We start from the raw sequence: 26,138 nt of genomic DNA on the forward strand, positions 1-26,138 counted from the left end.
TTCTTTTCTCCTGTTCTCTGGCTCCATCCCCTGGCAGTCAGCTGGGAAGGTGAACACCCTCAGAACCACCCCACCAAGCAAGCCAGGAGGGGGGGCCGCCTCACCAGACTTCATGGGCTGAGGATGGGGCTTCCCCAGGGAGGGCGGGCAGGATTCGAGCCCCCAGAGGCCAGGTCCCACAGCAGGACTGCACCGGAATCCATATCCTAGGCCAGGGAGACAGCAGGGGGCTGGCACAGCAGCTTTCTTGGCTGTGTCCCCCGCCCCCGCAGCAATTTTCTTTGCTTTTTTTTTTTTGGGTGGGGGTCACGGATGACGGTGCTCAGGGCTTCCTCCTGACTCTACACTCAGGACTTGGGGGACTCTATGGGATGCCGGGGAGAGAACCCAGTTGCCTGCAAGGCAAACAAACATCTTAACTGCTGTCTCTCTGGCCCCTCGTGTTTGTGGGCTTTTGTGTTTGTTTGTTTTTGGGCCACACCAGGTGGTGCTCAGGGCTTACTCCTGGCTCAGGGAACCCTCTGGGATTCTGGGGATCCACCCTAGGTTGGCTGTGTGCAAGGCAAATGTTCTCCCCACTGTACTCTCTCTTTTTCAAGGGGGTCGGGGGGACCCTCCCCAGTGCTGGGGCTTTGAAGCTCTAAATTGTATTCAGTTTGACTTGCCCCTATATTGTCTCTCCAGTCCTTCTTTTTTTTTAATAGTTAATTAGTTAATTAGTAGTTTTTTATTCTGCACTTTTATTATCCCCGTTGCTCATCGATTTGTTCGAGCGGGCACCAGTAACGTCTCTCATTCAGAGACTTATTGTTACTGATTTTGGCATATCTCATACATCACGGGTAGCTTGCCAGGCTCTGCCGTGCGGGCTCCATACTCTCGGTAGCTTGCCGGGCTCTCTGAGAGGGGCAGAGGAATCGAACACGGGTCGGCCGCGTGAAAGGCGAAAGCCCAACTGCTGTGCTATCGCTCCAGCCCTCTCCAGTCCTTCTTTTCTGTTATGTTCTTTCCTTTTCTCTTTTTGTGTTTGGGTCCCACCTGGCAGTGCTCAGGAATAACTCCTGGCTTTGCACTCCGGGGTCACTTCTGACTGGGCACCCTATGGGGTGTGAGGGATCGAACCTGTGAACCTGAGTCAGTTGCGTACAAGGCAAGTGCTCTACCCTCTACTGTATTGCTCCATCCACTACAGCTCTCCCCTCTTTGTTTGTTTGCTTTGGGGCCATACCTGTCTATGCTCAGGGCTTACTTCTGGCTCTGCACTCAGGAATTATTCCTGGTGATGCTTAGGAAACCCTGTGGGATCCTGTGGACTGAACCTGGGTCAGCCACATGCAAGGGAAATGTGCTCCACTGTACTATAGCTCCTGTCTACTCTTTGCTTCTTTTTTTTTTGGGGGGGGGGGGAGGTGTTTCACCCGGCGATGCACAGGGGTTATTCCTGGCTCTGCATCTCAGGAATTACTCCTGGCGGTGCTTGGGGGACCCTAATGGGATGCTGGGAATTGAACCCGGGTCGGCCGCGTGCAAGGCAAATGCCCTACCCACTGTGCTATTGCTCCAGCCCCATGCTTCTCTTTATTTAGTTAACAGTGGAGTTTGGGAGCTCCTCCTGTACTTGAGGTGGCTTGAAGTGGCTGTCCCAGTGGTGCTAGGGATTGGACCCAGGGCTCCAGCGAGCAAAGCAAGCGCTGCAGTCCTTTGAACAATGCCCCCAGTCAGAGACGTCAAACCATCTGTTACTGTACCATCAGCGGCTAAGCCTTGCGGTTATGTTTCAACTGAGGTCATTGATACGGGTATTGGAGGGATGTATATCGGCCTCCTGCCGCAGTGGGGCGCTGTCCGCTACTTCATGCTCCACGTGGTCTCCTAGGAGGCAAAGTGGAGCTCAGACACTCTTTCCCAGTGATGGAAGTTGAGTCTGAGGCTGGGAAGTTGTGCAACAGTACAACTTCCGGGGCTGGAGTGATAGCACAGCGGGTAGGGCGTTTGCCTTGCACGCGGCCGACCCGGGTTCGATCCCCGGCATCCCATATGGTCCCCCAAGCACCGCCAGGAGTAATTCCTGAGTGCAAAGCCAGGAGTAACCCCTGAGCATCGCTGGGTGTGACCCAAAAAGAAAAAAAGAATAGTACAACTTCCGTTCTTCCTTCCTCCCTTCCTTCTTCTCTCACTCCGTCCTTCCCTCCTCTCTTCTTCCCTTCCTCCCTCCATGATCAAAGTCAAGCTTCTGACTTTGCACTCCAGGGGTTCTCAGGGACTCCATGGGATGCTGAGGATTGAACCCAGGGTCAGTCGCGTGCAAGGCAACTGCCCTCTCCTACTCTGACCCCGAATTGCGTTTTCTGACCCCAACAAGTGGCCTGGTCACAAATGTGGTGAGGAAAGAACTCTCATGCAGACAGCAATTAAGACAAATTCCACTGCAAAAGGGCCCAGATCCTGGGAGCATGACTCAGGAACAGCCGCCATGGAAAACAGACCTCCAGGATGGGGCTTGGCGGTAGAACACTTGCCTCGCATGTGTGCAGTTAGGGTTTGATTGACTATAGCACAAGGGGTGGGGGGAGGGAACAAAAGGGGGAAAAAAAGCCCATTTGTGCCGGGTCCTTTCGGGATCCTTCTTCCCTTAACTCTCTCCCGATCACTCCACTTCCTTCAGCAAGTCTTACTGGGAATGGAGCCTTAGTACAGTAAGTAAGGTGGCTCCTACATTGCATGGGGCAGACCTGGGTTCAATCTTGAGCATCCCATATGGTCCCCTGAATACCACCAGGAGTGATTCCTGAGTGTAGAACCAGGAGTAATCCCTGAGCATCGCCAGGTGTGGCCCCCATCCCACACCCCCATAAAAACAAACTAGTCTTTCTGCATACAGTGGGTATTACTTGTTTTGTAGATAGTACAGTGGGTATTAGTTTGTTTTGCATGCACCTGACCTGGGTTCAATTCCCAGCACCTTCATACTGTCCCCCAAGCACTGTCAGGAGCAGTCCCTGAGCACAGCAGGTGTGTAGCACCCAAGCCAAACCAAAGCCGAAAAAAGTGTTTCTGCCAGGGCCAGAGCGCTAGTACAGTGAGGAGGTTTGCCTTGCCTACCCAGGTTTGATCCCTGGCATCCCAGAGGGTCCCCCAAGCCCACCAGGAATGATTCCTGAGTGCAGAGCCAGGAGTAAGCTCTAAGCACATCCAGGTGTGCCCCCCACTTCCTTCACCCCTGAAAAAACAAACAAACAAACAAACAAAAACACCCAAACCCGGTGGTTTGGTGGCTGGGGAGGGATGGGGGAGTGGGGGGAAAAGCACCTTCTCCAGTATTAGTTTTGGTTTTTTTTTTTTTTTGGCTCAGCAAAAAAAGGGAAGGGTTGCCACCTAGTGGCCATTAGAGTCATTGCGCTACAGAATCGCCCAGGTCTGGAACCTGGGTTGTTTTTTTGGTTTTTTTGTTTGTTTTTTTCCTTTTTGGGTCACACCCAGCGATGCACAGGGGTTACTCCTGGCTCATGCACTCAGGAATCCTGGCGGAGCTTAGGGGACCATACGGGATGCTGGGAATTGAACCTGAGTCGGCCGCGTGCAAGGCAAATGCCCTCCCCGCTGTGCTATCCCTCCAGCTCTGGAACCTGAGATTTCCCGCATTGTTTTTGGGTTATTTTGGCGGTGGGGGCGGGGGAGATGGAATTTGAGGGTCACACCGGAGTTGCTCAGGGTTCATTCCTGACTCAGCGCTTAAGGACCACCCGTGGTGGGATGAGGGGACCCTTATGGAATGCCAGGGATCAAACCTGGGTTGGCTGCATACCTGGCAAGCCCCCTCCCTGCTGGACTGTGGCTCCAGCCCCTTTGCACGTATTTTGCATGTAGGAAGTCCGGATTTGACTCCACCATCATATTAAAAAAAAAAAACAACCCAACAACATTTGAGGCGGGGTGACAGCTCAGTAGGCTGAATGTGGACATTGCGGAAGAGGCCCAGGCTCCACCCCCGGCACCACGTGACCCTCCGAGCACTGAGCCAGGTGCAGCCCCTGAGCATTGATTGATGTCATTCCCCCTCTCCACCACCAAAAAGAAAATGTGAGTGGCGAGAGGCAGCGGCTGAGGCCCCTTGTTCCTGCCTGCTCCTCCCTCCTCCCAGGAATGCCGTGGTGGAGCCAGCGAGGGGGTCTCCGCCCCTGCTCCCCCTCCTTTCCCCCTGCACACAGCGGGCTGTAGGGATGCTCATGCACTGAGGCACAGGTACAGGGGTGTGGGCACTGTGCGGAGGGGACGGAGCTGGAAAGTGACCAGGCCAACTCTTTTGTTTTAGGGCCACACCTGGCGATGCGCAGGCTCTGTGCTCAGGGATCTTGCCCTGCGGTGGCTGGGGGACCCTGTGTGGCACAGCATCCCTCTGTGCTATTGCTCCAGTCTCCCCCCGCTTTTTTTTTTTTTTGGCTTTTTGGGTCACACCCGGAGATGCTCCGGGGTTACTCCTGGCTCTGCACTCAGGAATTACTCCTGGCGGTGCTCAGGGCCCCCTATAGGATGCCGAGGATTGAACCCGGGTTGTCTGTGCGCAAAGCAAATGCCCTCCCCGCTGTACTATCACTCTGGTCCCCCTCCCCCCTTTTGTTGTGGGGCCTTCCAGGAAGTGTGCAGGTGATTTGGGAGCCCCTCCTGGCAACTCTTGGTTGACTGGTCTGTGAAGTCTGGGTGACTGGGACCACCGCGGTGTTCGTGGCGTCTCCAGGTCCAAAGCTTGTGGTGCTGAGGGGACGACATTCAGTGCCAGGGACTGAACTTATTTTTTTTTTTTGGGGGGGGGGAGTAGCACTAGGCGATACTCAGGACTTGTTCCTGGCTCTGCACTCAGGGATCAGGCCTGGTGGGCTGGGAGTGGGGGTGAAGGAGATTGAACCCAGGTCAGCTGCGTGCCAGGCTAGTGCCTTACCCACTGTACCATCACTCGGGCCCCTCGCTGCTCAGGGCTGACCTGGGGTTGGCAGCCTGCAGGAAGGCGCCTTCCCGCTCTGATGCGCGACCCTGACCCCGGGACAGTCTGCCTGTGATGTGGGATGACGGGTGGAGGCACATAAAGGCCACACTGGGCGCGCGCTGCAGGTTTGTGGCTGGCACGGTGGTTAAGACGAGAAAATTTTTTTATTTTGCTGCTGTAGTGGCCTCGAGAGCGAAGGCCGGGTGCGTGCTACTACCACTCATACGGAAAGGCAATTCATGGGCCTGGCGGCGTCGGGAGCGGGGGACAGGCTCCCTGACCCCGTCAGGAGGCCCCGCGTGTGGGGGCGGGACAGGACCCTGCACCAGTTGCTCGGAGGCAAGACGCCTCCTGGCTTGGGGCCACTGACTCTTCTGGGCCCCCCCACAGCACCTGCACCGGGGCAGAAGTCAGAGGGTGGATGGCCGGACGGAGCTGCCCATCCAGAATGTTCCCCGAGACCCCGGGAAAGGGGGACACAGGCACCCCACGGCTGCCCGAGCTCCCCAGGACAGGAACAGCCATGGGCAGGCCGGGTGGGGGGGTCTGCCCCCCTGCCCCCACCCCGAGGCAGCTTCAGATCGGCCTGTGTGCTTCCAGGCTCAGGAAAGCTATTATTTTTGGAGGGGGGGTGTGGGGGTGGGATGGGGGTGGTGCTAGGAGCTCCACGAGGTCACTTGGCGGCCGCTGCCACTTGTCCTGTCCTGCCCAGGCTCGGTGTGGGCGCCCCCGGCTCAGTGTGGACACCCCAGGCTTGGCTGGTGACTCCCAGGGCACTGGGCGGGCTCAGCTCTGCAGGGGCCGCAACGGGGTCCTGGCTGGACGGGGCGGACACGGCCTGAGGGCTCCAGGGCGTGCTCCTGGGCGGCCCCGCCAGGTCCTGGGTCGCACCGGCGCCCTGCGGAGGCCCGGGGGTCGGGGTGCAAGATCTGTTGGAGGCCTTGGCCCAGCCTGGCGCTCCGGGCTGAAAGGCACCGAGGTGGCCCCCTGTCTCGGCCACCTGGCTCTCTCCGCTGCCCCCCTGCGAGGCCGGGCCCAGCCTCTGGTCTTCCAAAGCCGCCAAGTCTCTCTCCAGGGGTTGCTCCTGTGTGGGGCTCTGGCTTGGGGGCGCAGTCGCTGTTTTGGGGGACCTGCAGTGTGGGGAGGAAAGGGGGCACAGGGGTCAGCCGGGGGACACCACGCTGGGCTCCGCGGCCCACACGCTCTTCCACCCTGAAGGCAACTCTGGCTGGGTCCCCACTTTTTTGTTTTAGTTTTGGGCCACACCTGGCAGTGCTCAGGGCTGACTCCTGGCTCTGCAATCACTCCTGGAGGTGCTCGGGGGACCACAGGGGGACCCGGGGATTGAACCTGGGTCGGCGGTGTGCAGGGCAAACACCTTACCCACTGTATTATCTCCCTGGCTTCCTGGGCCCCCCTTTCCGTGAGGAAACAGAAGTTCCAAAAGAGGGCGAGGACAGCCTGCGGCAGTTTCTGGGGGCGCTGACCGTCTCCCCAACTATTCCAGTACCCCCTGACTCTGCCTACTGGGCACTACGTACCCGTCTTCCCTGCACCCCAAATCTGCAGTGGATCTACTACCACTATCCCACTCTCTGGGTACCAACCACCCCCAATAATGTTTTTTTTTTTGAGGGGGTGGGGAGGCTTGCGGCCACACCCAGGGGTGCTCAGGGCCTACTTCCAGCCTTGAGCTCGAGAGCGACCCCCAGGCGGTGCCATGCCGGGAAATCAAACTGCGGTGGGACAGGTGCAGGCAGGGCAAGCACCTCGGCTGAACTCTCTCTCCCGACTGAGAGCGGGGCTTGTTGATGAAGGTGCTGACCTTGCACGCGGCCGACCTGCGTTTGGTCCCCGGCATCCCATAGGGTCTCTGCCGAGTGATTTCCTGAGCACAGAGCTGGGAGCTAAGCCCTGAGCGCTGGTGAACGTGGCCTCCAATGGCCTCGAGTGGGCATCCCTGTGGCCTTGGTCCCTTCCGAGCTGCGGGGGCCGTACTCACTGTGTCTCTGGCACACCAGGCAGGATTTGCTCAATGTATCGAAGGACCCGGTTACCGGCCCGCAGCGCAGCTTCTGCATGTACGAGTTCAATCCCCGGCACCTCAGGGTCCCGTGAGGCCCTGGGGAGGTACCCCCCCCCCCGAGCACCAAGCCAGGAGGAACACCCAAGCGCCACCAGCTGTGGCCCCCAAAACACATACTCAAACCTGGTCAGGGGCCAGAGAGATGTACGGCAGGGAAGGCCTTGCACGTGACTGCCCTGGGTTTCATCCCTGGCACCCCATATGGTGCCCCCTGAACCCCACTAAGGGTGATCTCTGAGCTCAGAGCTCAGAGCGAGGCCCTGGGCACTGCAGGGTGTGGCCCCCCTCCCCCCAAACCCAAACCAAACCAAAAAAGAGGCTGGTGATAGTCGGGACCGTCCAGGAGTCCAGGAGGGGGCGCTCCTGTTCCGGTATTGCCGGTGGCAGGGACCATGGCCTGGAGGCCCCGAAACTTCCCTGGCCACCCGCACCCCAGCCTTTGAAGCTGGGGAAGCCCAGTGCTCGCAGGAGACCACCAGGCCATGAGTGATGCTTCTACCGCGATGCCTGCAGCCCCCCTCCCCTGGAGATGCTCGTCTCTGGGAAGGGTCGGAGCTGAGCAAAGGCTGCCCGGAGGTTCCTAGGGGCAGGGGGGGAGCACCCAGCAGCCCCGCGGGCTGGGCCCGTACTCACTGGCTCTTGTGTTTGAAGCCGCTGACATGAGCCTGGTACTGCTCGATGGAGTTGAGCACGATCTTACAGGTCTTGCAGGGGTAACCCTTCCCGGCTGCAACGGCGAGACCGACGCGAGTGGTCAGGGGGAGAGTGAGAGGCGGAGCGGGCCTGCCAGCCAGGCTGGGGCAGGGAGAAGGGGGCCCTCAGGGCCACCCCCAGGGTCCCTGCTGGGCCCCATTCCTGGGCTGCAGCTTGGCCCAGGCAGCTGCTCATGTGGAAGGGTGCGGGCACCCAGGGGTAGCCTTTGGGGTGCCCTGTGTGTTCCACCCAGAGATGCAGCGCCCGCCTCTGGAAGGAGCTCCCCTCCTCGCCGCTCCACCCTCCCCCCCCTCGCCGCAGTGCATGCTGGGAAGGTGGTGTTCTCCTTCCACTCGCCCTGACATCCACTCCTGTGTCAGGGGCCGGGGGTGGCCAGCGGGGTCAGGGTGAGCTTCTGACCACAGTTACACTGTCCGGCGGAGAGCATGTGCTCCAGGAGCCCGGAAGCGGGTCGGAGCTCGGGGCTCTGGTTAAATCTCTTCCTCTGAGCACTGGGCACTCAGAGGAAAACCCGGCACCTTTGCTGTTTTTTGCTTGTTTGTTTGTTTCCTGGCTCTGCACTCAGGAATCACTCCTGGAGGTGCTCAGGGGACCCTATGGGATGATGGGGATCGAACCCGGGTCAGCCACGTGCAAGGCAAGAGCCTTACCTGCTGTACTATTTTCTTTGGCTCCCAGGCCTGGATTTTTTTTTTTTCTTTTTGGGCCTGACCTGGCTGCGCTCAGGTGGTGCTCGGGGATCGAAAGCGGGTCGGCTGTGTGCAAGGTAGGACTATTTCTCTAGCCCCGGGATAATTCTCTCTCTCTCTCTCTTTCTCTCTCTCTCTTTTTTTTTTTTTTTTTGCTTTTTCAAGTCACACCTGGGGATACACAGGGGTCGGCAGCATGCAAGGCAAACGCCCCACCCTCGGTGCTTTCGCTCCAGCCCCTAGCCTCAAGAGCCCCAGGATAATTCTTGTTTCTTTTTTTTTTCTTTTTTTGCTTTTTGGTCACACCCAGCGATGCTCAGGGGTTGCGATGCTCAGGGGTTACGCCTGGCCTTTGCACTCAGGAACTACTCCTAGCAGTGCTTGGAGGACCATATGGGATGCCAGGGAATCGAACCCGGGTCAGCAACGTGCAAGGCAAACGCCCTACCCGATGTGCTATTGCTCCGCCCCCCCCTCCCATCCCAGGATAATTCTTACTGACATCTGTCTGCTGGATTCTGGGGGGAAATGGAAAGCTAACAGCAGGCTAGGGGGACGGGACAGGTACACACTCTGTTTAAGAAGAGTGTACAAAGCGGCCCCTTTGTTCATTCATTCATTCCACAGGGAGGCTCATTGCCTACGAATGTCAATTTCCTGTTTTTTTGGTTCCTGTCTGTTTTTGGGTCACACCCGGCTCTGCTCTGGGGTGACTCCTGGCTCTGTACTCAGGGATCACTCCCGGGGGTGCCTAGGGGACCCTATGGGGTGCCCCGAGTCGATCCAGGGTTGCCGTGTGCAAGGCAAACGCCCTCCCCGATGTCCTATTGCTCTGGACTGGTAACCTGGGCTCCTGGAAGCCTGAGGCGGGGACGCGGAGCCTGGGGGCTCGGAGCAGCGGGACCCCCTTACCCAGGGAGCCGGTGGCGACGGGCCCGGCCAGCCGCCCGTAGTGGGCCATGAGCCTGAGCTTGGTCTCCTGCTTCCGGTGCTTCTTGCCCTGGTAGTGCTGCTGCGCCATGGCCGGGTCGTTGAAGGCTGCGTGGCAGACGCTGCAGAACTGGTCGGGGGCCGGAGCCTCCTGGGAGGGGGAGGCCCCGAGGGGAGGGGCGGCAAGACGCCTGGACAGAGCTGCGGGGAGAGGGGACAGACAAGACACTGGGAGACGCCACCAGCCTGCCCGGCCTGAGGGGCCTGGGGGCTGGAGGAAGGGAAAGGCGGGACACACAGACACACACCACACACAGACATACCACACACACACACAGATACACCACACACACAGACGCACCACAGGCACAGCACACACACAGACATACCACACACACAGATGCACCACAGGCACAGACACCACACACAGACACACCACATGCATACACAGACACACACACACCACACATACACATACTACACATACACCACACAACAGACACACCACACACACAGACGCACCACAGGCACAGACACCACACAGACACACCACATGTATACACAGGCACAGACACCACACACAGACACAGCACACGCACACACAGACATACCACATACACACAGAAGCACCACACACACACCACACATACACATACCACACATACACCACACAACAGACACACCACATACACAGATACACCACAGGCACAGACACCACACAGACACACCACACGCATACACAGGCACAGCACACATACAGACATACCACACACAGAGAAGCACCACACACACACCACACATACCACACATACACCACACAGAGATGTACCATACACACACACACCACATACAGATGCACCACACAGACACAGACACCACACACATGCACCACACAAATAGACATACCACATGCATTGACATAGCAAACACACACAAACATACCACATGCACATAGAAGTACCACACACAACCGCAGAAGCACCACACACACAGACATACCACACATACACACACACAGACAGATGCACCACACACACACCACACATACACCACACAACAGACACACCACATACACAGATGCACCACAGGCACAGACACCACACAGACACACCACATGCATACACAGGCACAGCACACACACAGACATACCACACACAGCACACATACACATACCACACATACACCACACACAGAGATGCACCACACACACACACACACACACCACATACACAGACGCACAAGACACAGACACCACACACAGATGCACCACACAAATAGACATACCACATGCATAGACACAGCAAACACACACACACCACACACACAGATGTACCGCACATACACACACACACACACACCACAGACAGACGCACCAGACACACACAGATGCACCATACATACACACACTGCGACCCTGGCACCTCCAGGCACTTTTGAGCCGAGGCAAAGGGAAGGGTGGTGTCTGCTTGGCTCTTTGATTTTTTTTTTTTTTTTCTTTTTGGGTCACACCCGGCGATGCACAGGGGTTACTCCTGGCTTTACACTCAGGAATTACTCCCGGCGGTGCTCAGGGGACCATATGGGATGCTGGGAATCGAACCTGGGTCAGCCGCGTGCAAGGCAAACGCCCTACCCGCTGTGCTATCGCTCCAGCCCCTGCTCGGCTCTTTGAACCATGAAGAACCTTTTCTTTTTTTATTCTGGGGTCACAGCCCAGCGGTGCTCAGGGCTGACTCCTGCCTCTGCACTCAGGGACTGCCACTGGTGGGGCACAGGGGACTCTACGGGGTGTTGGGGATCGAACCCGGGTTGGCCGTGTGCCAGGCGATTGTGCTCCCTGCTCTGTCCCGCCTGCCAGTGGGGGCTGCCCACACAGTGTGGGGTCCCTGCCCGGGTCCCCCCTGCACAGCCCGCTGAGCGCTGTCCGGCCTGATGCTGACTGTCCTGACCGGGATATTCCTTTGCTTTGTTTCCCTTTTCCGTTTGGGGCCCCTTAGCAATGTCAAGGGCCCCAGGGGGTGCCGGGGATTAACCCTGGACATGCCGAGTGCAAGGCCAGTGCCACGCTGGCTGCCCCTCTGCAGTCCACAGCCCCGCTGCGGTCCCTGTGACTTCCACGGCTCACGGTGGTGGCAAGGGGGCTTCTTGGTATATAGAGTTAGACCTGGCTGTGAGGAAGAGGCCTGGATTCCTTTCTTCCTTTTTGCTTTTGGGATCACACCCAACGAGGCTCAGGGGTGACTCCTGGCTCTGCACTCAGGAATTTCTCCGGGCGGCGCTCGGGGACCCTATGGGATGCTGGGTACTGAACTCAGGTTGGCCGTGTGCAAGGCAAACGCCCTCCACGCTGGACTGTCACTCTGGGCCCCCTCCCCTCGCCTCAAAAAAAAAAAAAAAATCTGGTCTTGTTTTTGTGGCACCAATTAAAAACCCTGTAAGCCGGCTAGCTCGGACACCCACGTGCTGGCCAGAGAAGAGAGAGGGAGAGCAGACACAACCAGGATGGACGGAACCGAGATCAAAGCACTGTCACTCTGGCCTAATTGGGGCCTGGAGGTGAGGCACCTCCGAAGAGCTGGGAGTGAAGGAGATGAAAGCGCGGGAGCGCGGGCTGCTGTCTAAAGGGGCTCCGGGCAGTGTCCCTGCTGGGGGAGGTGGCAGCGGCTGGGACAGGAGGCAGGGGTCCCGCTGGGCGGGAGTGGCGTGGCCGTGGGCAGTGCTGCGCTTTGATGGGCGAGGGGACCAGGGAGCCTGGAGGATGAAAGCGGCTGGGGATGCGGGCATCCATCGGCGGCCGGGAAACGCCCAGGCTGGCGCTTCCAATGTGGGGAGCAGGTGGGAGCTGGCGTGGGGGGCGCTGGCCGGAGGTGAAAGGTAAGAGGGAGAGGCCAGGGAGCGTCGGGCTAGCGGGCAGGAAAGCCAGAGGCAGGAGCGTCAACAGAACCGCAAGAAGAGGGGCCCGGAGAGACAGGACAGTGGGGAGAGCCCTTGGCCATTAGGACAGGTTCCCTCTCTGCCACCTAGACGGTCCCCCGAGCCCTGCAGGGCGTGGCCTCAGGACAACACAAAGGAAATGGGGTTCAGGGCACGGGACTCCAGCTGGGCCTGGCAGCTGCTCACCGGAATGCTCAACAGCTGTGTCCGCCTCGCTGGGTCTCGGCCTCCCAAGGCACCCCCCGGATCGAACCCGGGTTGGCCGTGTGCCAGGCGAGAGTGCTCCCTGCTCTGTCCCGCCTGCCAGCCAGTGGGGGCTGCTCTGCGCTTCTCGGGCCACAGTCAGTGAAGTGCTCAGTGACTCCCATGTTGGAGGAGGGGATGGCCACACAGTGCGGGGTCCCTGCCTGGGTCCCTCCCCCCTGCACATCCCACTGAGTGCCGTCAGGCCTGATGCTGACCGTCATGACCGGGATATTTCTTCGCTTTGTTTCCCTTTTCCGTTTGGGGCCCCCTGGCTATGCCGAGGGCCCCAGGGGTGCCGGGGATTAACCCTGGACATGCCGAGTACAAGGCCAGTGCCACGCCGGCTGCGCCTCTGCAGTCCACAGCCCCACGCGGCGGGCAGAGCCAGTACCTTCCCCCTTGGCGGGCGGCTGCTTCAGCTTCAAGTTCTTGGCGTGGGTCTTCCCCAGGTAGTGCGAGCGGGCCACGGCCGGCGAGGAGAAGGTGGCACTGCACAGCGGGCAGCACTGGCTCTGGTCTCTGCCGCCGGCGCCCTGCGGGGAGAGAAGGCACGCACGCACGCACGCCGCACCCCTGCGCCGTCCCGGCAGCCTCTAGGTGCCCAGCTCCAGTTACGGGTCCCCAGGCCTGACCGGCTCTCGGGCCTCCTTCCTCCCACTTCCTGCTGCCTTTGGTGGGGCTTGGGGGTCCCAGCCGGCGGTGCCCGGGGACCCTCTTCCCACCTGCCCGGTGGAAGTCGGCTGAGTCGTGGACACGTGCTTTAAACAGCACCTCTCGGGGCTGGGGTGATAGCACAGCGGGTAGGGCGTTTGCCTTGCACGCGGCCGACCCGGGTTCGATTCCCAGCATCCCATATGGTCCCCTGAACACCGCCAGGGGTAATTCCTGAGTGAAGAGCCAGGAGTGACCCCTGTGCATCGCCGGGTGTGACCCAAAAACAAAAAAAATAAAATAAAAAAAATAAACAGCACCTCTCCTGGGAGACTCATGTGTCTTTGGTATCTTTTAATTTTTTTGTCGGGGCAGTGGGGCGGTTTGGGGCCACATCCAGAGGTGCTCAGGGTTTACTCAAGGCTCTGAGCTCAGGGCTTACTCCTGGCTGGGAACTGGGAACCTTCTGGAATGCCGGGTATGTATGAAACCTGCTCAGGTTGTAGGGCAAGCGCCCTACCCTCTGTACTATTACTCTGGCCCCCAAGACTCTTTTTTTTTTGCTTTTGGGATCACACCCGGCGATGCTCAGGGGTTCTTTTTTTTTTGCTTTTTGGGTCACACCCGACAATGCTTCGAACCCGGGTTGGCCGCGTGCAAGGAAAACGCCCTACCCGCTGTGCTATGGCTCCAGCCCCTACTCCTGGTTCTTGACTCAGGAATTACTCCTGGCAGTGCATGGGGCACCGTAAGGGATGCCGGGGCTTGGACCCGGATCGGGCGCGTGTAAGGCAAATGCCCTACCCGCTGTGCTATCGCTCCGGCCCCAAGATATCTTTTCTTAAGGAAACGTGGACTGGGCTAGTCTGGACAAGTGTCTGAGGAGAATCATCCTTCCATGTTCTTGTTCGAACTGTATCCTGGGGACTCTGGTCCACCACTCTGGACCCACATGGACAATGTCTGAGCTTGGGAAACTCCAGTGGAAGTTCAAGGGCAGTGTCTGGACACGACCTCTCTTTTGTTTTGGGTTTTGCGACATACCTGGCAGTGCTCAGGGGTTACCCCTGGCTCTGCATCCAGGGATCACTCCTGGCGGGCTCGGGGGACCCTATGGGGTGGTGGGGATTGAACCTGGGTCCCAGGCCAGCGCCCCATCTGCTGGGACTATGGCTCTGACCCTGATTCAGCTGCTTTTCTTACTTTAGCTCGAAAAAACATCCTAAAAGGCGGGGAATAGTAACATCTTCTTTCTGTTTTTGGGCCACACCGCTGCTTGGGGCTTATTCCTGGCTGTGTGCTCAGGGATCACTCCTGGCAGTACTTGACGACCCTATGGGGTGCCGGTGGGGAACAAACCCAGGTCGGAGGCATGCAGGCAAGCACTTGCCCTGACCGCTGTACTATCACTCCTACAGGGCATCCTCATTTTAATTTTATGCTTTTGGTGGGGGAGAGGATTTGGGCAACACCTGTGGTGTTCAGGGAACCTTATGGGGTGCCACGGGTTAAATAGGGCTCAGTGGAAACAGCCACATACAAAGCCCAGCATCCCTGTTTCTTTCTTTTTTTTTTTTTTTTGCTTTTTGGGTCACACCCAGCGATGCTCAGGGGTTACTCCTGGCTTTGCACTCAGGAATTACTCCTGGCAGTGCTTGGGGGACCATATGGAATGCCGGGGATCGAACCCGGGTCGGCCGCGTGCAAGGCAAACGCCCTACCCGCTGTGCTAGCGCTCCGGCCCCAGCATCCCTGTTTCTTAAAAAAAAAAAAAAAAAAAAAAAAAAACCAGGCTGGAGCGATAGTACAGCGAGTAAGGTGTTTGCCTTGCATGCAGCCGACCCGGTTCGATTCCCAGCATCCCATATGGTCCCCTGAGCCCCGCCAGGGGTAATTCCTGAATGCAGAGATGCAGAGCCAGGAGCAACCCCTGTGCATCGCCAGGTGTGACCCAAAAAGCAAAACAAAAACAAAAAAAACAACCCAAACACACACACACACACACACACACACACACACACACACACACACAAACCAGGATTCAGGGAAGTGGAAAGACAGTCCCAGGCCAACAGACAGGGCTGGGCCTTGAACCCCAGTCAGGCAGACTTCATGGGGTTGGAGCAACAGTCCAGCGAGGAGGGTGTTTGCTTTGCACACAGCTGACTCAGGTTCGGTCTCCGGCATCCCATAGGGTCCCCTGAGCCCTGCCAGAAGTGGTCCCTGAGCTCAGAGCCAGGAGTCAGCCCTGAGCACCGCCGGGTGTGACCTCAAACCCACAAACAAAATGCGACCAGGCAGGTGCCCTCTGAGTGCAGTTGCTCCGGCTCGGAGCAGAGCGGGCCCACCCGGGCCCACCCTAGCAGCCACGTTACCTGATCGGAATCCAGCTTCTTCGCGTCCCCCTTCAAAGTCTCCATGCCGTGGATGATGAGGTAGCGTTTCACTTTGTTTGCATGTTTTTTACTCTGCAAGAACCCAGGGCTGAGATCACAGAGGGCCCCAGGCCAGTAGTTCTGATCACCAGCCTCTTAGAAACACCCGCAAACGTTGCCCTGGATTTAGCCACACAAAAACTCACTCTCTCTCACTCTCTCTCTCTCTCTCTCTCTCTCTCTCTCTCTCTCTCTCTCTCTCTCTCTCTCTGTCCTATTCTGGGTACTTTGCATACTGTCCAATTGAATCTTCACAGTCTCTTTTGGGAAAAGTATCATTTCTATTTTTTATTTCTTTGGCGGGGGGAGGCTTTTGGGCTACATGCAGCATGCTCAGGGGTGACTCCTGGCTCTGTGCTCAGGGATCACTCCTGGTGACACTTAGGGGACCCTATGGGGTGTCAGAGATTGAACTCTGGTGGACTGCGTGCAAGGTAAGTGCTCTCCTTGCTGTGCTATGGCTCCGGCCCCTCTAGTTTCTTTTACTCTTTTTTTTGGGTCACACCCGGCGATGCACAGGGGTTACTCCTGGCTCTGCACTCGGAATTACTCCTGGCGGTGCTCAGGGGACCATATGGGATGCTGGGGATCGAACCTGGGACAGCGGTATGCAAGGCAAATGCCCTACCTGCTATTCTATCGCTCCAGCCCCCAGACCTGGGTTTGATCCCTGGCACTGCCTATGGTCCCCTGAGCACCCCCATGTGTGATCCCTGAATGCAAGAGCCAGGAGTAAGCCCTGAGCACCATGGGTGTTGCCCCCAAACCAACAAAAACAAAGTGGACTTTATTTGGGGAGGTTTGGGGACCACACCTGGCATTGCTCAGGGATTCTTCCTGGCTCTGCACTCAGGAATCACTCCTGGAAGGCAAGGGGGACCCTAAAGGGTGCTAGGATCAAACCCAAACCAGCTGTGTACAAGGCAAATGCCCTACCCACTGTTCTATTTCTCCAGTCCCTAAAGTGGAGTTTCTATAAAGCCCCAACACATACTTTCTTTCCTATTTGTTTTTTTGGGGGGCTATACGTGGGTGTAGAACTCAGGACTTACTCCTGGCTTGGCACTTAAGAGGTCAGGCCTGGCAGTGCTCAGGGGACCCTAATGTAGTGCCAGAGATTGAATCTGGGTCGGCTGCAGGCAAGGCAAGTCCCCACTAGACTATCGCTCCAGCCCAACACACACTTTCTACGCTAGTAAGCTGGAAGGAAAGTTAGAAGCAGAATGATCTTTAGGGCTGGAGCAACAGGACAGCGGGGAGGATGCTCGCGTTGCATGAAGCTGAGCTGGTGTGATCCCTGGCACCCCACAGGGTCCCCCAAGCCCCGCCAGGAGTAATTCCTGAGTGCAGAGCCAGGAGGAAGCCCTGAGCATCACCGGTGTGTTCCTCCCCTCCCCTGCCACCACACACACACACACACACACACACACATACACACACACACACACACACACACACACTGCAGAATGCTCCTCACTTGGGGAAGAAAGCTCAGGGACTCGGGGACATGAAGGTCACCTGCTGGGGGAGCTGGACCTTCTGAAGGCACCGTGGCCTACCTGGTAGTGCGCCAGCTTCTGGGACTCCGAGATGAGCAAGGCGCAGCAGACCTTACACTGGGTGTTGGTGAAGAGACACTGGTTCTTCTGGATCATGCTCTCCACTGCAGCAGCAAGGGAAAGGAAGGGTGGGTGAGTCACGTTGTGGCCTGTAGGGGGTGCTCTAGCACCGGCCTGAAGTGGGATGCGCCGGCCAGCTTTACCCTCTCCCTATATACTATTAGCAATTCCTGACTTGCTTTTGGCCAGGCGGTGGGGAGGGGATAGGTCACACCCAATAGAGCCCAGGGGGACCGTATGCAGTGCTGGGGTTAGCACCAGTCAAAGAGGGGCTGGCACAGTGGAACAGCGGGGAGGGCGTGATGAACAGAGGGGAGGGCACTTGCCTTGCATGCAGCCAACCCGGGCTTCATCTTTGGCATCCCAATGGGTTCCCCGTGCACCACCAGGAGGTATTCCTGAGCACAGAGCCAGGGAGTAACCCCTGATCATCACCGGGTGTGACTCCCCTCCCCCCAAAAAAACAAAGAAAGAAAAAAACAGGGGCTGGAGTAGACAGCAGGTAAGGTGCTTGCCTTGCACGTGGCTGACCTGGGTTAGATCCCTGACACCCCATATGTTCCCGAACCCGGCAGGGGTGATCCCTGAGCACAAAGCCAGGATTAATCCCTGAGTACTGCTGGATGGGGCAGAAAGCAGGGAGAAAGGAGGAAAAAAAAATTGAAAGAAGAGGATCTTGGAAACCAGTCACCCTCGTTGGAAGCCAGTTACCCAGAACTCAGGGGCTCAGTCACCAGGTGGGGGCCCACGGAGGCATTCTAGGGTCTTCGGACATGTGGGGAAGAGATGGGAGCAAGGGACGCCTAGGATGGGGGCCAGAGCCACAGGACAGCAAGCGGGTCACAGGCCTCCCTGACCCGGGTTCGATCCTCAGCATCCCATAGGGTCCCCCCCCCCCACCTCCGGGAGCTCAGAGCCAGGAAAGAGGAAGGCCTGAGCACCTCCAGGTGTGCGGCCCAAAAACAGGGCTGGGGGTGGGGGATGGGGAGAGACACTTAGGGATGGGGGTACTCCGGGGAAACCTCTAGAGGGGGGCAAACGCTGGTATCGGGCTCACAGCATGCACGCAGCTATGCTCTGCGGGGGTATACGCCAGGCGGGACCCCCGGAGCGGGGGGGTGGGGGGGAGCTCCATGAGCGTCCGCCGCCTGCGTTCCCTTGCCCCGAGGCAGGCGCGTCCAGGCCGGGGCGCGGGCCTGGCGCCAGGGTGGGTGATCGGAGCCCCGAGGGTCACCCGCGCCCGGCGCTCACCTTCCTTCTTGCCCACGGGCAGGGCCGCGGACACCGCCTCCCGCAGGCAGCGCGCCCTCTCGCGGTCGCAGCGCGGCCCGTCCGGCTCGGGGCCCCCCGGCGCCTCGGGGCTACCGCCCCGCCGCGCCCCGCCGCCGCCGTCGCCCGCCTCCGCGGGGCCCGGCCCGGGCCGCTGCATCCTCTCCGCAGAGCCTGACCGGCCCGGAGCGGCGCCTCGGAGGCGCGGCCTCGCGAGATGTGGGGTGGGAGGTGGTGGCCGTGGTGGCGGCGGCGGGGGGGCGCTGCTTGGCGCGCAAATCTCGCGAGGCTTGAGCGCCGCTGCTCGGTCGGGTAGGTCAGGCGGCCGCCACCTGAACCGCGGCCTGAGCCGCTGCTGCTCGGCCGCCGCGTGCCCCGCAGCAGCCTCTCCGCGTCCGGAATGGTGGTTCAGGCGCCACCCACCGTTGCCGCTTCTCAGTTCCTTCCTTCCCGTTGCGGAGACTTATTTCTTTCTATTCGTGTTCATCATCATCATATCATTATTTTATTTTACTTTATTTTATTTTATTTTATTGCCTTTTGGGTCACACCCAGCGATGCTCAGGGGTTACTCCTGGCTCATGCACTCAGGAATGACTCCTGGCAGTGCTCGGGGGACCATATGGGACGCTGGGAATCGAACCCGGGTCGACCGCGTGCAAAGCTAACGAACGCCCTACCCGCTGTGCTGTCGCTCCAGCCCCATCATCATCATCATCATTTTGGTTCTGGGGCCACACCTGGTGATGCTCAGGGCTGACTCCGGGCTCTGCATCTAAAACTCCTGGCTCTGCACTCCTGGCTCTGCACTCTAGAATCACACCTAGCAGTGCTCAGGGGACCCTGTGGAATGCCAGGGATCGAACCCGGGTCAGCCGTGTGCTTGGCAAGCGCTTTACCAGCTGTGCAATCGCTCCAGCCCTCCCTCCTTCTATTGAGTCCGGAAACTTGGAACCAGCATCCAAAAAAGGTTTGTTCCGAAGTTTCCTTACTAGGAGTCGGAGTGAGTAGGGCTCTTTGCTTGCATTCGGTTGACTCGGTTTGATCTCCGGCATCCCATAAGGTCCATCCCTCAAATTCGCCAGGAGAGATTTCCTGAGCACAGCGCCTGGAGTAAGCTCTGAGCACTGCTTGGTGTGATGCAAAAAAGAGAAAAAAAGTGTTTCCTTACTGGTCAATTTTGTTGTTGTTGTTTTGATTGTTTTTGGCTCTTTTGGATCACACCTGGTGATGCTCAAGGGTTATTCCAAGCTTTGCACTCAGGAATTACTCCTGGTGGTGCTTGAGGGATCATATCTGAAGCTGGGGATAGAACCCCGGTAAGCCCTATGCAAAGCAAACGCTGTACTATTGCTCCAGCACCCCCCTTTTTTTTTAACTAGTCAATGATGGAAGTTTTTTTTTCTTTTTGGGCCACACCCGGCGATGCACAGGGGTTACTCCTGGCTTTGCACTCAGGAATTACTCCTGGTGGTGCTCAGGGGACCATATGGGAATCGAACCAGGGTCGGCTGTGTGCAAGGCAAACACCCTACCCGCTATGCTACCCGCTTCAGCCCCCAATGATGGAAGTTTTATGGTTGCTACTTGTATTTTTTTTTTTTTTTTTGCTTTTTGGGGTCACACCCGGCAATGCACAGGGGTTACTCCTGGCTCTGCACTCAGGAATCACCTCTGGCGGTGCTCAGGGGACCATATGGGATGCTGGGAATCTAACCCGGGTCGGCCGTGTGCAAGGCAAACACCCTACCTGCTGTGCTATTCCTCCAAGCCCCTATGGTTGCTACTTGGAAGTGGTCATCCCCAGCCCAGATGGACCCCTAAATCGTCACATGGAACTCTCAATGTTGATTTTTTTTTAAGTCTCTGGGCCACACCCAAAGATATTTAGGTTTACTCCTGGCTCTGTGCTCAGAGATCTCTCCATGCCAGGAACTGAACCCAGGTAGACCATGTGCAAGGAAAGTGCCCTAACTGCTGTACTATCTCTTCAGTCCCCACATAGATTTTTTTTTTTTTTTTTTGCATTTTGGGTCACACCCAGCAATGCTCAGCGTTGACTCCTGACTCTGCACTCAGGAATTATTACTCCTTGCGTGCTCAGGGCACCCTAATGCGATGCTGGGGATCAAACCTGGGTCAGCTGCGTGTAAGAAAAATGCCCTACCTGCTGTCCTATCGCTTCAGCACCCTCCTGAAATGGAATTTTTATCTTCCAGTCTATGAAGCCTTGATCTCTGGCCAGGGTTATCACAGCATCATCTTCACTGGGCCCTTCCATTGCTCAGCAAATATTCCAGTACAGCATCCTCAAGGAATTTGGAACAAGCTCAAGTTTTCGAACAACTTCCCTATCGCAGGCTGCAGAGAAGCCAAGGTCTTATTGCAGCCAGGAGGATCTGAGGGGTTTTTTTGGGTTTTGTTTTTTTTTTTTTGGTTTGTTTCGAGTCACACTCAGCATTGCTCGGGGCTGACTCCTGGCTCTGTGCTTAGGGATCACTGCTGGCAGGGCTCAGGGGCCCGTATAGAGTGCCAGGGATCAAATGCGGGTTGGCTATGTGCCAGGCAACGCCCTTCCCACTGTACTATCTTTCTGGCCCCTTGTTGTTATTCTTTTGGTGGCTACTCTAGGGATTCTGGGATACTTCCAGAGCTCTTCACAGCGCATCAGTGAATAGTCTTTTCACACGTCCTGAACAATTCTAGAAGCTTAAATTCCTTTAACTCTAACACTTCCTGTTTTCTTGTAATCTCAATTTTAGGGTGTCTTAACTTCCACAAACTTTAGTGGTGGCTTTTAAATAACCATGATCAGGGGGCTGGAGCAATAGCACAGCGGGTAGGGCGTTTGCCTTGCATGCAGCCAACCCGGGTTCGATTCCCAGCATCCCATATGGTCCCCTGAGCACTGCCAGGAGTGATTCTTGAGTGCAGAACCAGGAGTAACCCCTGTGCATCACCAGGTGTGACCCAAAAAGAAACAAAAAATGATCGTTATCAATATCACTTATATTTCTGTACTAAACCTCCTTTTCAGTATTTTTTTCCTCTCTCTCTTCCGCCTTTCAAGTCTGTTATGTGGGTAGTTTTTCTTTAGACTAAAAATTTCATTTATGAGCTGAAGAGAGAGCACAAAGGGCAGGGTGCTTGCCTTGTATATGGCTGACCCGGGTTCGACCCCAGGGCACTGCAATGGGTCTCCAGCCCTACCTGTCAGACAATCTGTCCCCACCCCCCACTTCTTTTTTTTTTCCCTTGCTTTTTTGGGTCACACCCGGAGATCCTCAGGGGTTACTCCTGGCTCTGCACTCAGGGATTACCCCTGGCGGTGCTCAGGGGACCATATGGAATGCTGGGAATCAAATCTGGGTCGGCCACATGCAAGGTAAATGCCCTACCCACTGTGCTATTGCTCCAGCCCCCAAAGCCCCCCACTTCTTCATTGTTTACTGAGAATTTAGCCTCAGCAGTAGGGTGAAGAGTGAAAAATGTAGGGGTATTTCCCCTTCTTAGAAGGAAGCCCTGGGGGAGCAGGAGACAAGGGCTGCAAGGGTCTGGGGGGGTGGGTGGGGAATCACCCTCACTTAGCTGGGAGGGTGGCATGTGACCTGGAAGTACTGTGGGGTCATTCATAGCAAGGCTCAGGGGTGCCAAGAATGGAACCAAGGTTGGCCACATGCAGGCAAGTGCCCTACTTGCTGTAGTCTCTCCAACCCTGAGGACCCTTGTGTATGCCGCTGTCCCCCCAAAAAAGAGAAAATTTGTCTATTGGTTTGGTCAGGATGGAGTCCCTGACTGCTGGTCGTCACGGCACCTCTCATTTGTCCTATAAGTTAATTTCATGAACTAATCCAAGTCAGGGGCTGGAGATATAATACAGCAGGTAAAGTGTTTGCTTTGCACGCCATTGACCCACGCTCAATCCCCGATCCCCTATATAATACAGTTTCAACACATCATCAGGAGTGATCCATGAGCATAGAGCCAGGAGTAAGCTGAGCGTGCAGCCATGTGTGGACCCGTTAAAACAACAACAAACAACAAAACCCAATCATGTTAACACATAAAGATATTCCTGCTCATGGGGTCAAAGTGACAGTACAGCGGGAAGGGCGCTTGCTTTGCATGCGGTTGACTCGGATTCAAACCCCATATGGTCCCCTGAGCCCTGCCAGGAGTGATTCCTGAGTGCAGAGCCAGGAGAAACCCCTGAGCAGTGCCGGGTGTGGCCCCAAACTAAACCAAACCAAAACAAATTTTCTCTCCTAGTCATCTCCTAATTATAAACTGTTTCCTTGGCACCTACATGCATCGTGGATTAGCTGTCTGCATTGGGTATGGGTCTCTGAGGGACCCAGTTTTTTTTTGGGTTGATCCTTAATAAGGCTCTTGACACCTACCTTCCTTCCTTTCTTCCTCTCTCTCTTTCCTTCCTTCCTTCCTTCCTTCCTTCCTTCCTTCCTTCCTTCCTTCCTTCCTTCCTTCCTTCCTTCCTTCCTTCCTTCCTTTTCTTTCCTTCTCTTTCTTTTTTTGTTTTTTTGGCTTGTTGGGTCACACCCAGCGATGCACAGGGGTTACTCCTGGCTCATGCACTCAGGAATTAACTTCTGGCAGTGCTCGGGGGACCATATAGGATGCTGGGAATCGAACCCGGGTTGGCTGTGTGGAACACAAACGCCCTACCCGCTGTGCCATCGATCCAGCCCCTCCCTCCCTTCCTTCCTTCCTTCCTTCCTTCCTTCCTTCCTTCCTTCCTTCCTTCCTTCCTTCCTTCCTTCCTTCCTTCCTTCCTTTCCTTCTTCCGTCCTTTCCTTCTTCCTTTCTTTCCTTCTTCCTTTCTTTCCTTCTTTCTTTCTTCTTTTTTTTTTTTTTTTGGTTTTTGGGTCACACCCGGCGATGCACAGGGGTTACTCCTGGCTCTTCACTCAGGAATTACCCCTGGCGGTGCTCAGGGGACCATATGGGATGCTGGGATTAGAACCGGGGTCGGCCGTGTGCAAGGCAAATGCCCTACCCGCTGTGCTATCGTTCCAGCCCCTCTTTCTTTCCTTCTTTCTTTCTTTCTTTCTTTCTTTCTTTCTTTCTTTCTTTCTTTCTTTCTTTCTTTCTTTCTTTCTTTCTTTCTTTCTTTCTTTCTTTCTTTCTTTCTTTCCTTTTGGGGGCCTGCTCAGGGACTTGAGAGCATTTGACAATGCTCAGTGCTTACTTTAGGCTCTGTGCTCAGAAATTACTCCTGGCGATGCTTGGGGACCCTATGGATGTCAGAGCTTGAACCTGGGTCAGCCCCTTGTAAAGCAAGAGCCCTACAGGCTGTACTATCGCTCTGTTCTCTCTTGTCACTTATTTACAAGATTCCCTAGTTGCTATTCCCAGCGGTCATGTCATAATCTGTTATTGTTTTTGCTCTGCCATGGCCTGTTTCCACTTAGCCTCTGCCCCCGAGGAGATCTCACAGGCAGCTGCCTTTTCTCCTGTACCCTCTCTCCAACCCTGCAACTTACTTTTAAAAATTGCTACTAGGTCAGGGGCTGGAGCGATAGCACAGTGGGTAGGCTGTTTACCTTGCGCGTGGCCAACCCGGGTTCGAATCCCAGCATCCCATATGGTCCCCTGAGTACCGCCAGGGGTGATTCCTGAGTGCAGAGCCAGGAGTAACCACTGTGCATGCCGGGTGTGACCCCCCCAAAAAAAGCAAAAAAAATTGCTACTAGGTCATATGTGGCTCAGAGGCAGAGTATTTGCATGGGTGAGGTCCTGGGTTCTATCCCTAGCATGGCCAAATAAGAAGAAAAATATTAGTTCCACAACCTGACAATAATTTAAAAATTACTTTGTTGGGCTCAGCGAAATAGTACAGCGTGTGCCATGCATGTGGCTAACCTGGGTTCCATACCCTGCACCCCATAGAGAAAATGAAGCCATGGAGAGATTCACATTATGGTTACTTGTGGGTTTTTATTTGTTTTTGGGTCACACTGGCAGTGTTCAAGGCTTACTCCTGGCTCAGTGCTCAGGGATCATTTTGAGTAGTGCTCAGGCGACTAAATGGGATGCTGAGGATCAAACTGACTCGGCCACATGCGAGGTAAAGCCCTACCTGCTGGACCATATCTCTGGCTCCAGGTCATGATTATTTGTAAGCTTCCACTCATGCATGACGGAGAGAACATAGGACAGTCTGTGTCCCGATGGGCTTTCTGAAGCAGGACGAGAAGGATTTGGGGTGGAGCAAGGATACAAGCGACTTCTAACTGCGGAGTTTGAGGGGAGTGGCGGGCAGTGAGGTGTGCAGGCGCGGTGGCGAGTTTTGGCTTCAACAAGCCAGAGTGATGGCACAGCGAGTTGGGCACTTGTCTCACCAGACCCGAGTTTGATCCTCGGCACCCCATATGGTACTAGGAGTGTATATGCTCAGGAATTACTCCTGGCGGTGCTCAGGAGACCATATGGGATGCTGGGAATCGAACCCAGGTCGACCGCGTGCAAGGCAAACGCCCTGCCCACTGTGCTATGGCTCCAGTGCAAATGAACAACAATGATTTTTAACATTAAAGCAGTTCATTTTATTATTTGGGTGAAGTTTTTGGGACACCCCATGCAGTGCTCAAGGTCTAATTTTTTTTTTTTCTTGCTGGGTCACACCCGGCGATGCACAGGGGTTACTCCTGGCTCATGGCACTCAGGAATTACTCCTGGCGGTGCTTGGGGGACCCTATGGGATGCTGGGATTCGAACCCGGGTCGACAGCGTGCAAGGCAAACGCCCTACCCGCTGTGCTATTGCTCCAGCCCGTCAAGGTCTAATCTTGCCAGCTGTCAAGAAACCCAGGTTGGCCATGGGCAAGGCAAACTAAACTCCCTCCCCGCTGGATTTTATTATTATTTTTTCCTTTTTGGGTCACACCCGGCGATGCACAGGGGTTATTCCCGGCTCTACACTCAGGAATTACTCCTGGCGGTGCTCAGGGGACGATACGGGATTCTGGGAATCGAACCCGGGTCTATTCCCGGGTTAGTGCAAGGCAAAGCCCTTCCCGCTGTGCTATTGCTCCAGCTCCCCCCCTCCCCGCCCCCCGCTGGATTATTGCTCCGGCCCCCAAAGTGACTATTTTCACTTCACGCTTCCAGCTGACACAGCTAAGAGTTTTCCCTTCCGTATAATAGTGAGTAAACTTGGAGGATTTTGCGTTTTTTCGCCACCCACGGCGGTGTCAGGACTTAGTCCCGGCTCTGCCCTCCGGGATCACGCCTGGGACCCTAGGCGGTGTCGGGAATCGAACTCGGGTCCGCCCCTTGCAAGGCAAACTCCCGCTCCCGCCCTCCCCACCTCAGCCCCGCCTCCCATGAGGGCACTTGGACATTTAGGGACCGTTCCTGTCCCCACTTCCGGGCCGTCGCCGGCACCCATCATCACTCCCCCAGCTCCCACAGACGCTCGTCCAGAAGCGCGTGGCGGAGCGACTTTTCCCGGTTCGCCGCCGCTGGGTGGCCCCGGCGCCCGGAGCGCGGGCCAATGAGCGAGCGCGACGCCGGCGCGGGCCCCGCCCCTGCCCACGCTGTTGCTGCCTCCCGGCGGCAGGTCGGT

General features: G+C 56.5%; 1 protein-coding gene across 3 annotated transcripts; it reads right to left on the reverse strand.

Moving 5' to 3' along the window:
* Positions 1–5,126: 5,126 nt before the first annotated feature.
* Positions 5,127–18,772, reverse strand: ZNF346 (zinc finger protein 346). Of its 3 annotated transcripts, XM_055126287.1 has the most exons (7): positions 18,537–18,767; positions 17,226–17,329; positions 15,607–15,699; positions 12,972–13,113; positions 9,383–9,601; positions 7,701–7,794; positions 5,127–6,111 (listed from the first exon to the last, which is right to left on the reverse strand). In XM_055126287.1, the coding sequence occupies exons 1-7, from the start codon at positions 18,712–18,714 to the stop codon at positions 5,655–5,657; spliced, it is 1,287 nt and encodes a 428-aa protein (XP_054982262.1). In that variant the 5' UTR covers positions 18,715–18,767; the 3' UTR covers positions 5,127–5,654. The 3 variants fall into 3 exon arrangements, with proteins under 3 accessions (XP_054982262.1, XP_054982264.1, XP_054982263.1); XM_055126289.1 differs by lacking the exon at positions 7,701–7,794 and having other exon boundaries at positions 18,537–18,772; XM_055126288.1 differs by lacking the exon at positions 15,607–15,699 and having other exon boundaries at positions 18,537–18,771.
* Positions 18,773–26,138: the final 7,366 nt, after the last annotated feature.

The sequence above is a fragment of the Sorex araneus genome, chromosome 2 (assembly GCF_027595985.1).
Source record: "Sorex araneus isolate mSorAra2 chromosome 2, mSorAra2.pri, whole genome shotgun sequence".
In the NCBI taxonomy this organism is placed as follows: domain Eukaryota; kingdom Metazoa; phylum Chordata; class Mammalia; order Eulipotyphla; family Soricidae; genus Sorex; species Sorex araneus.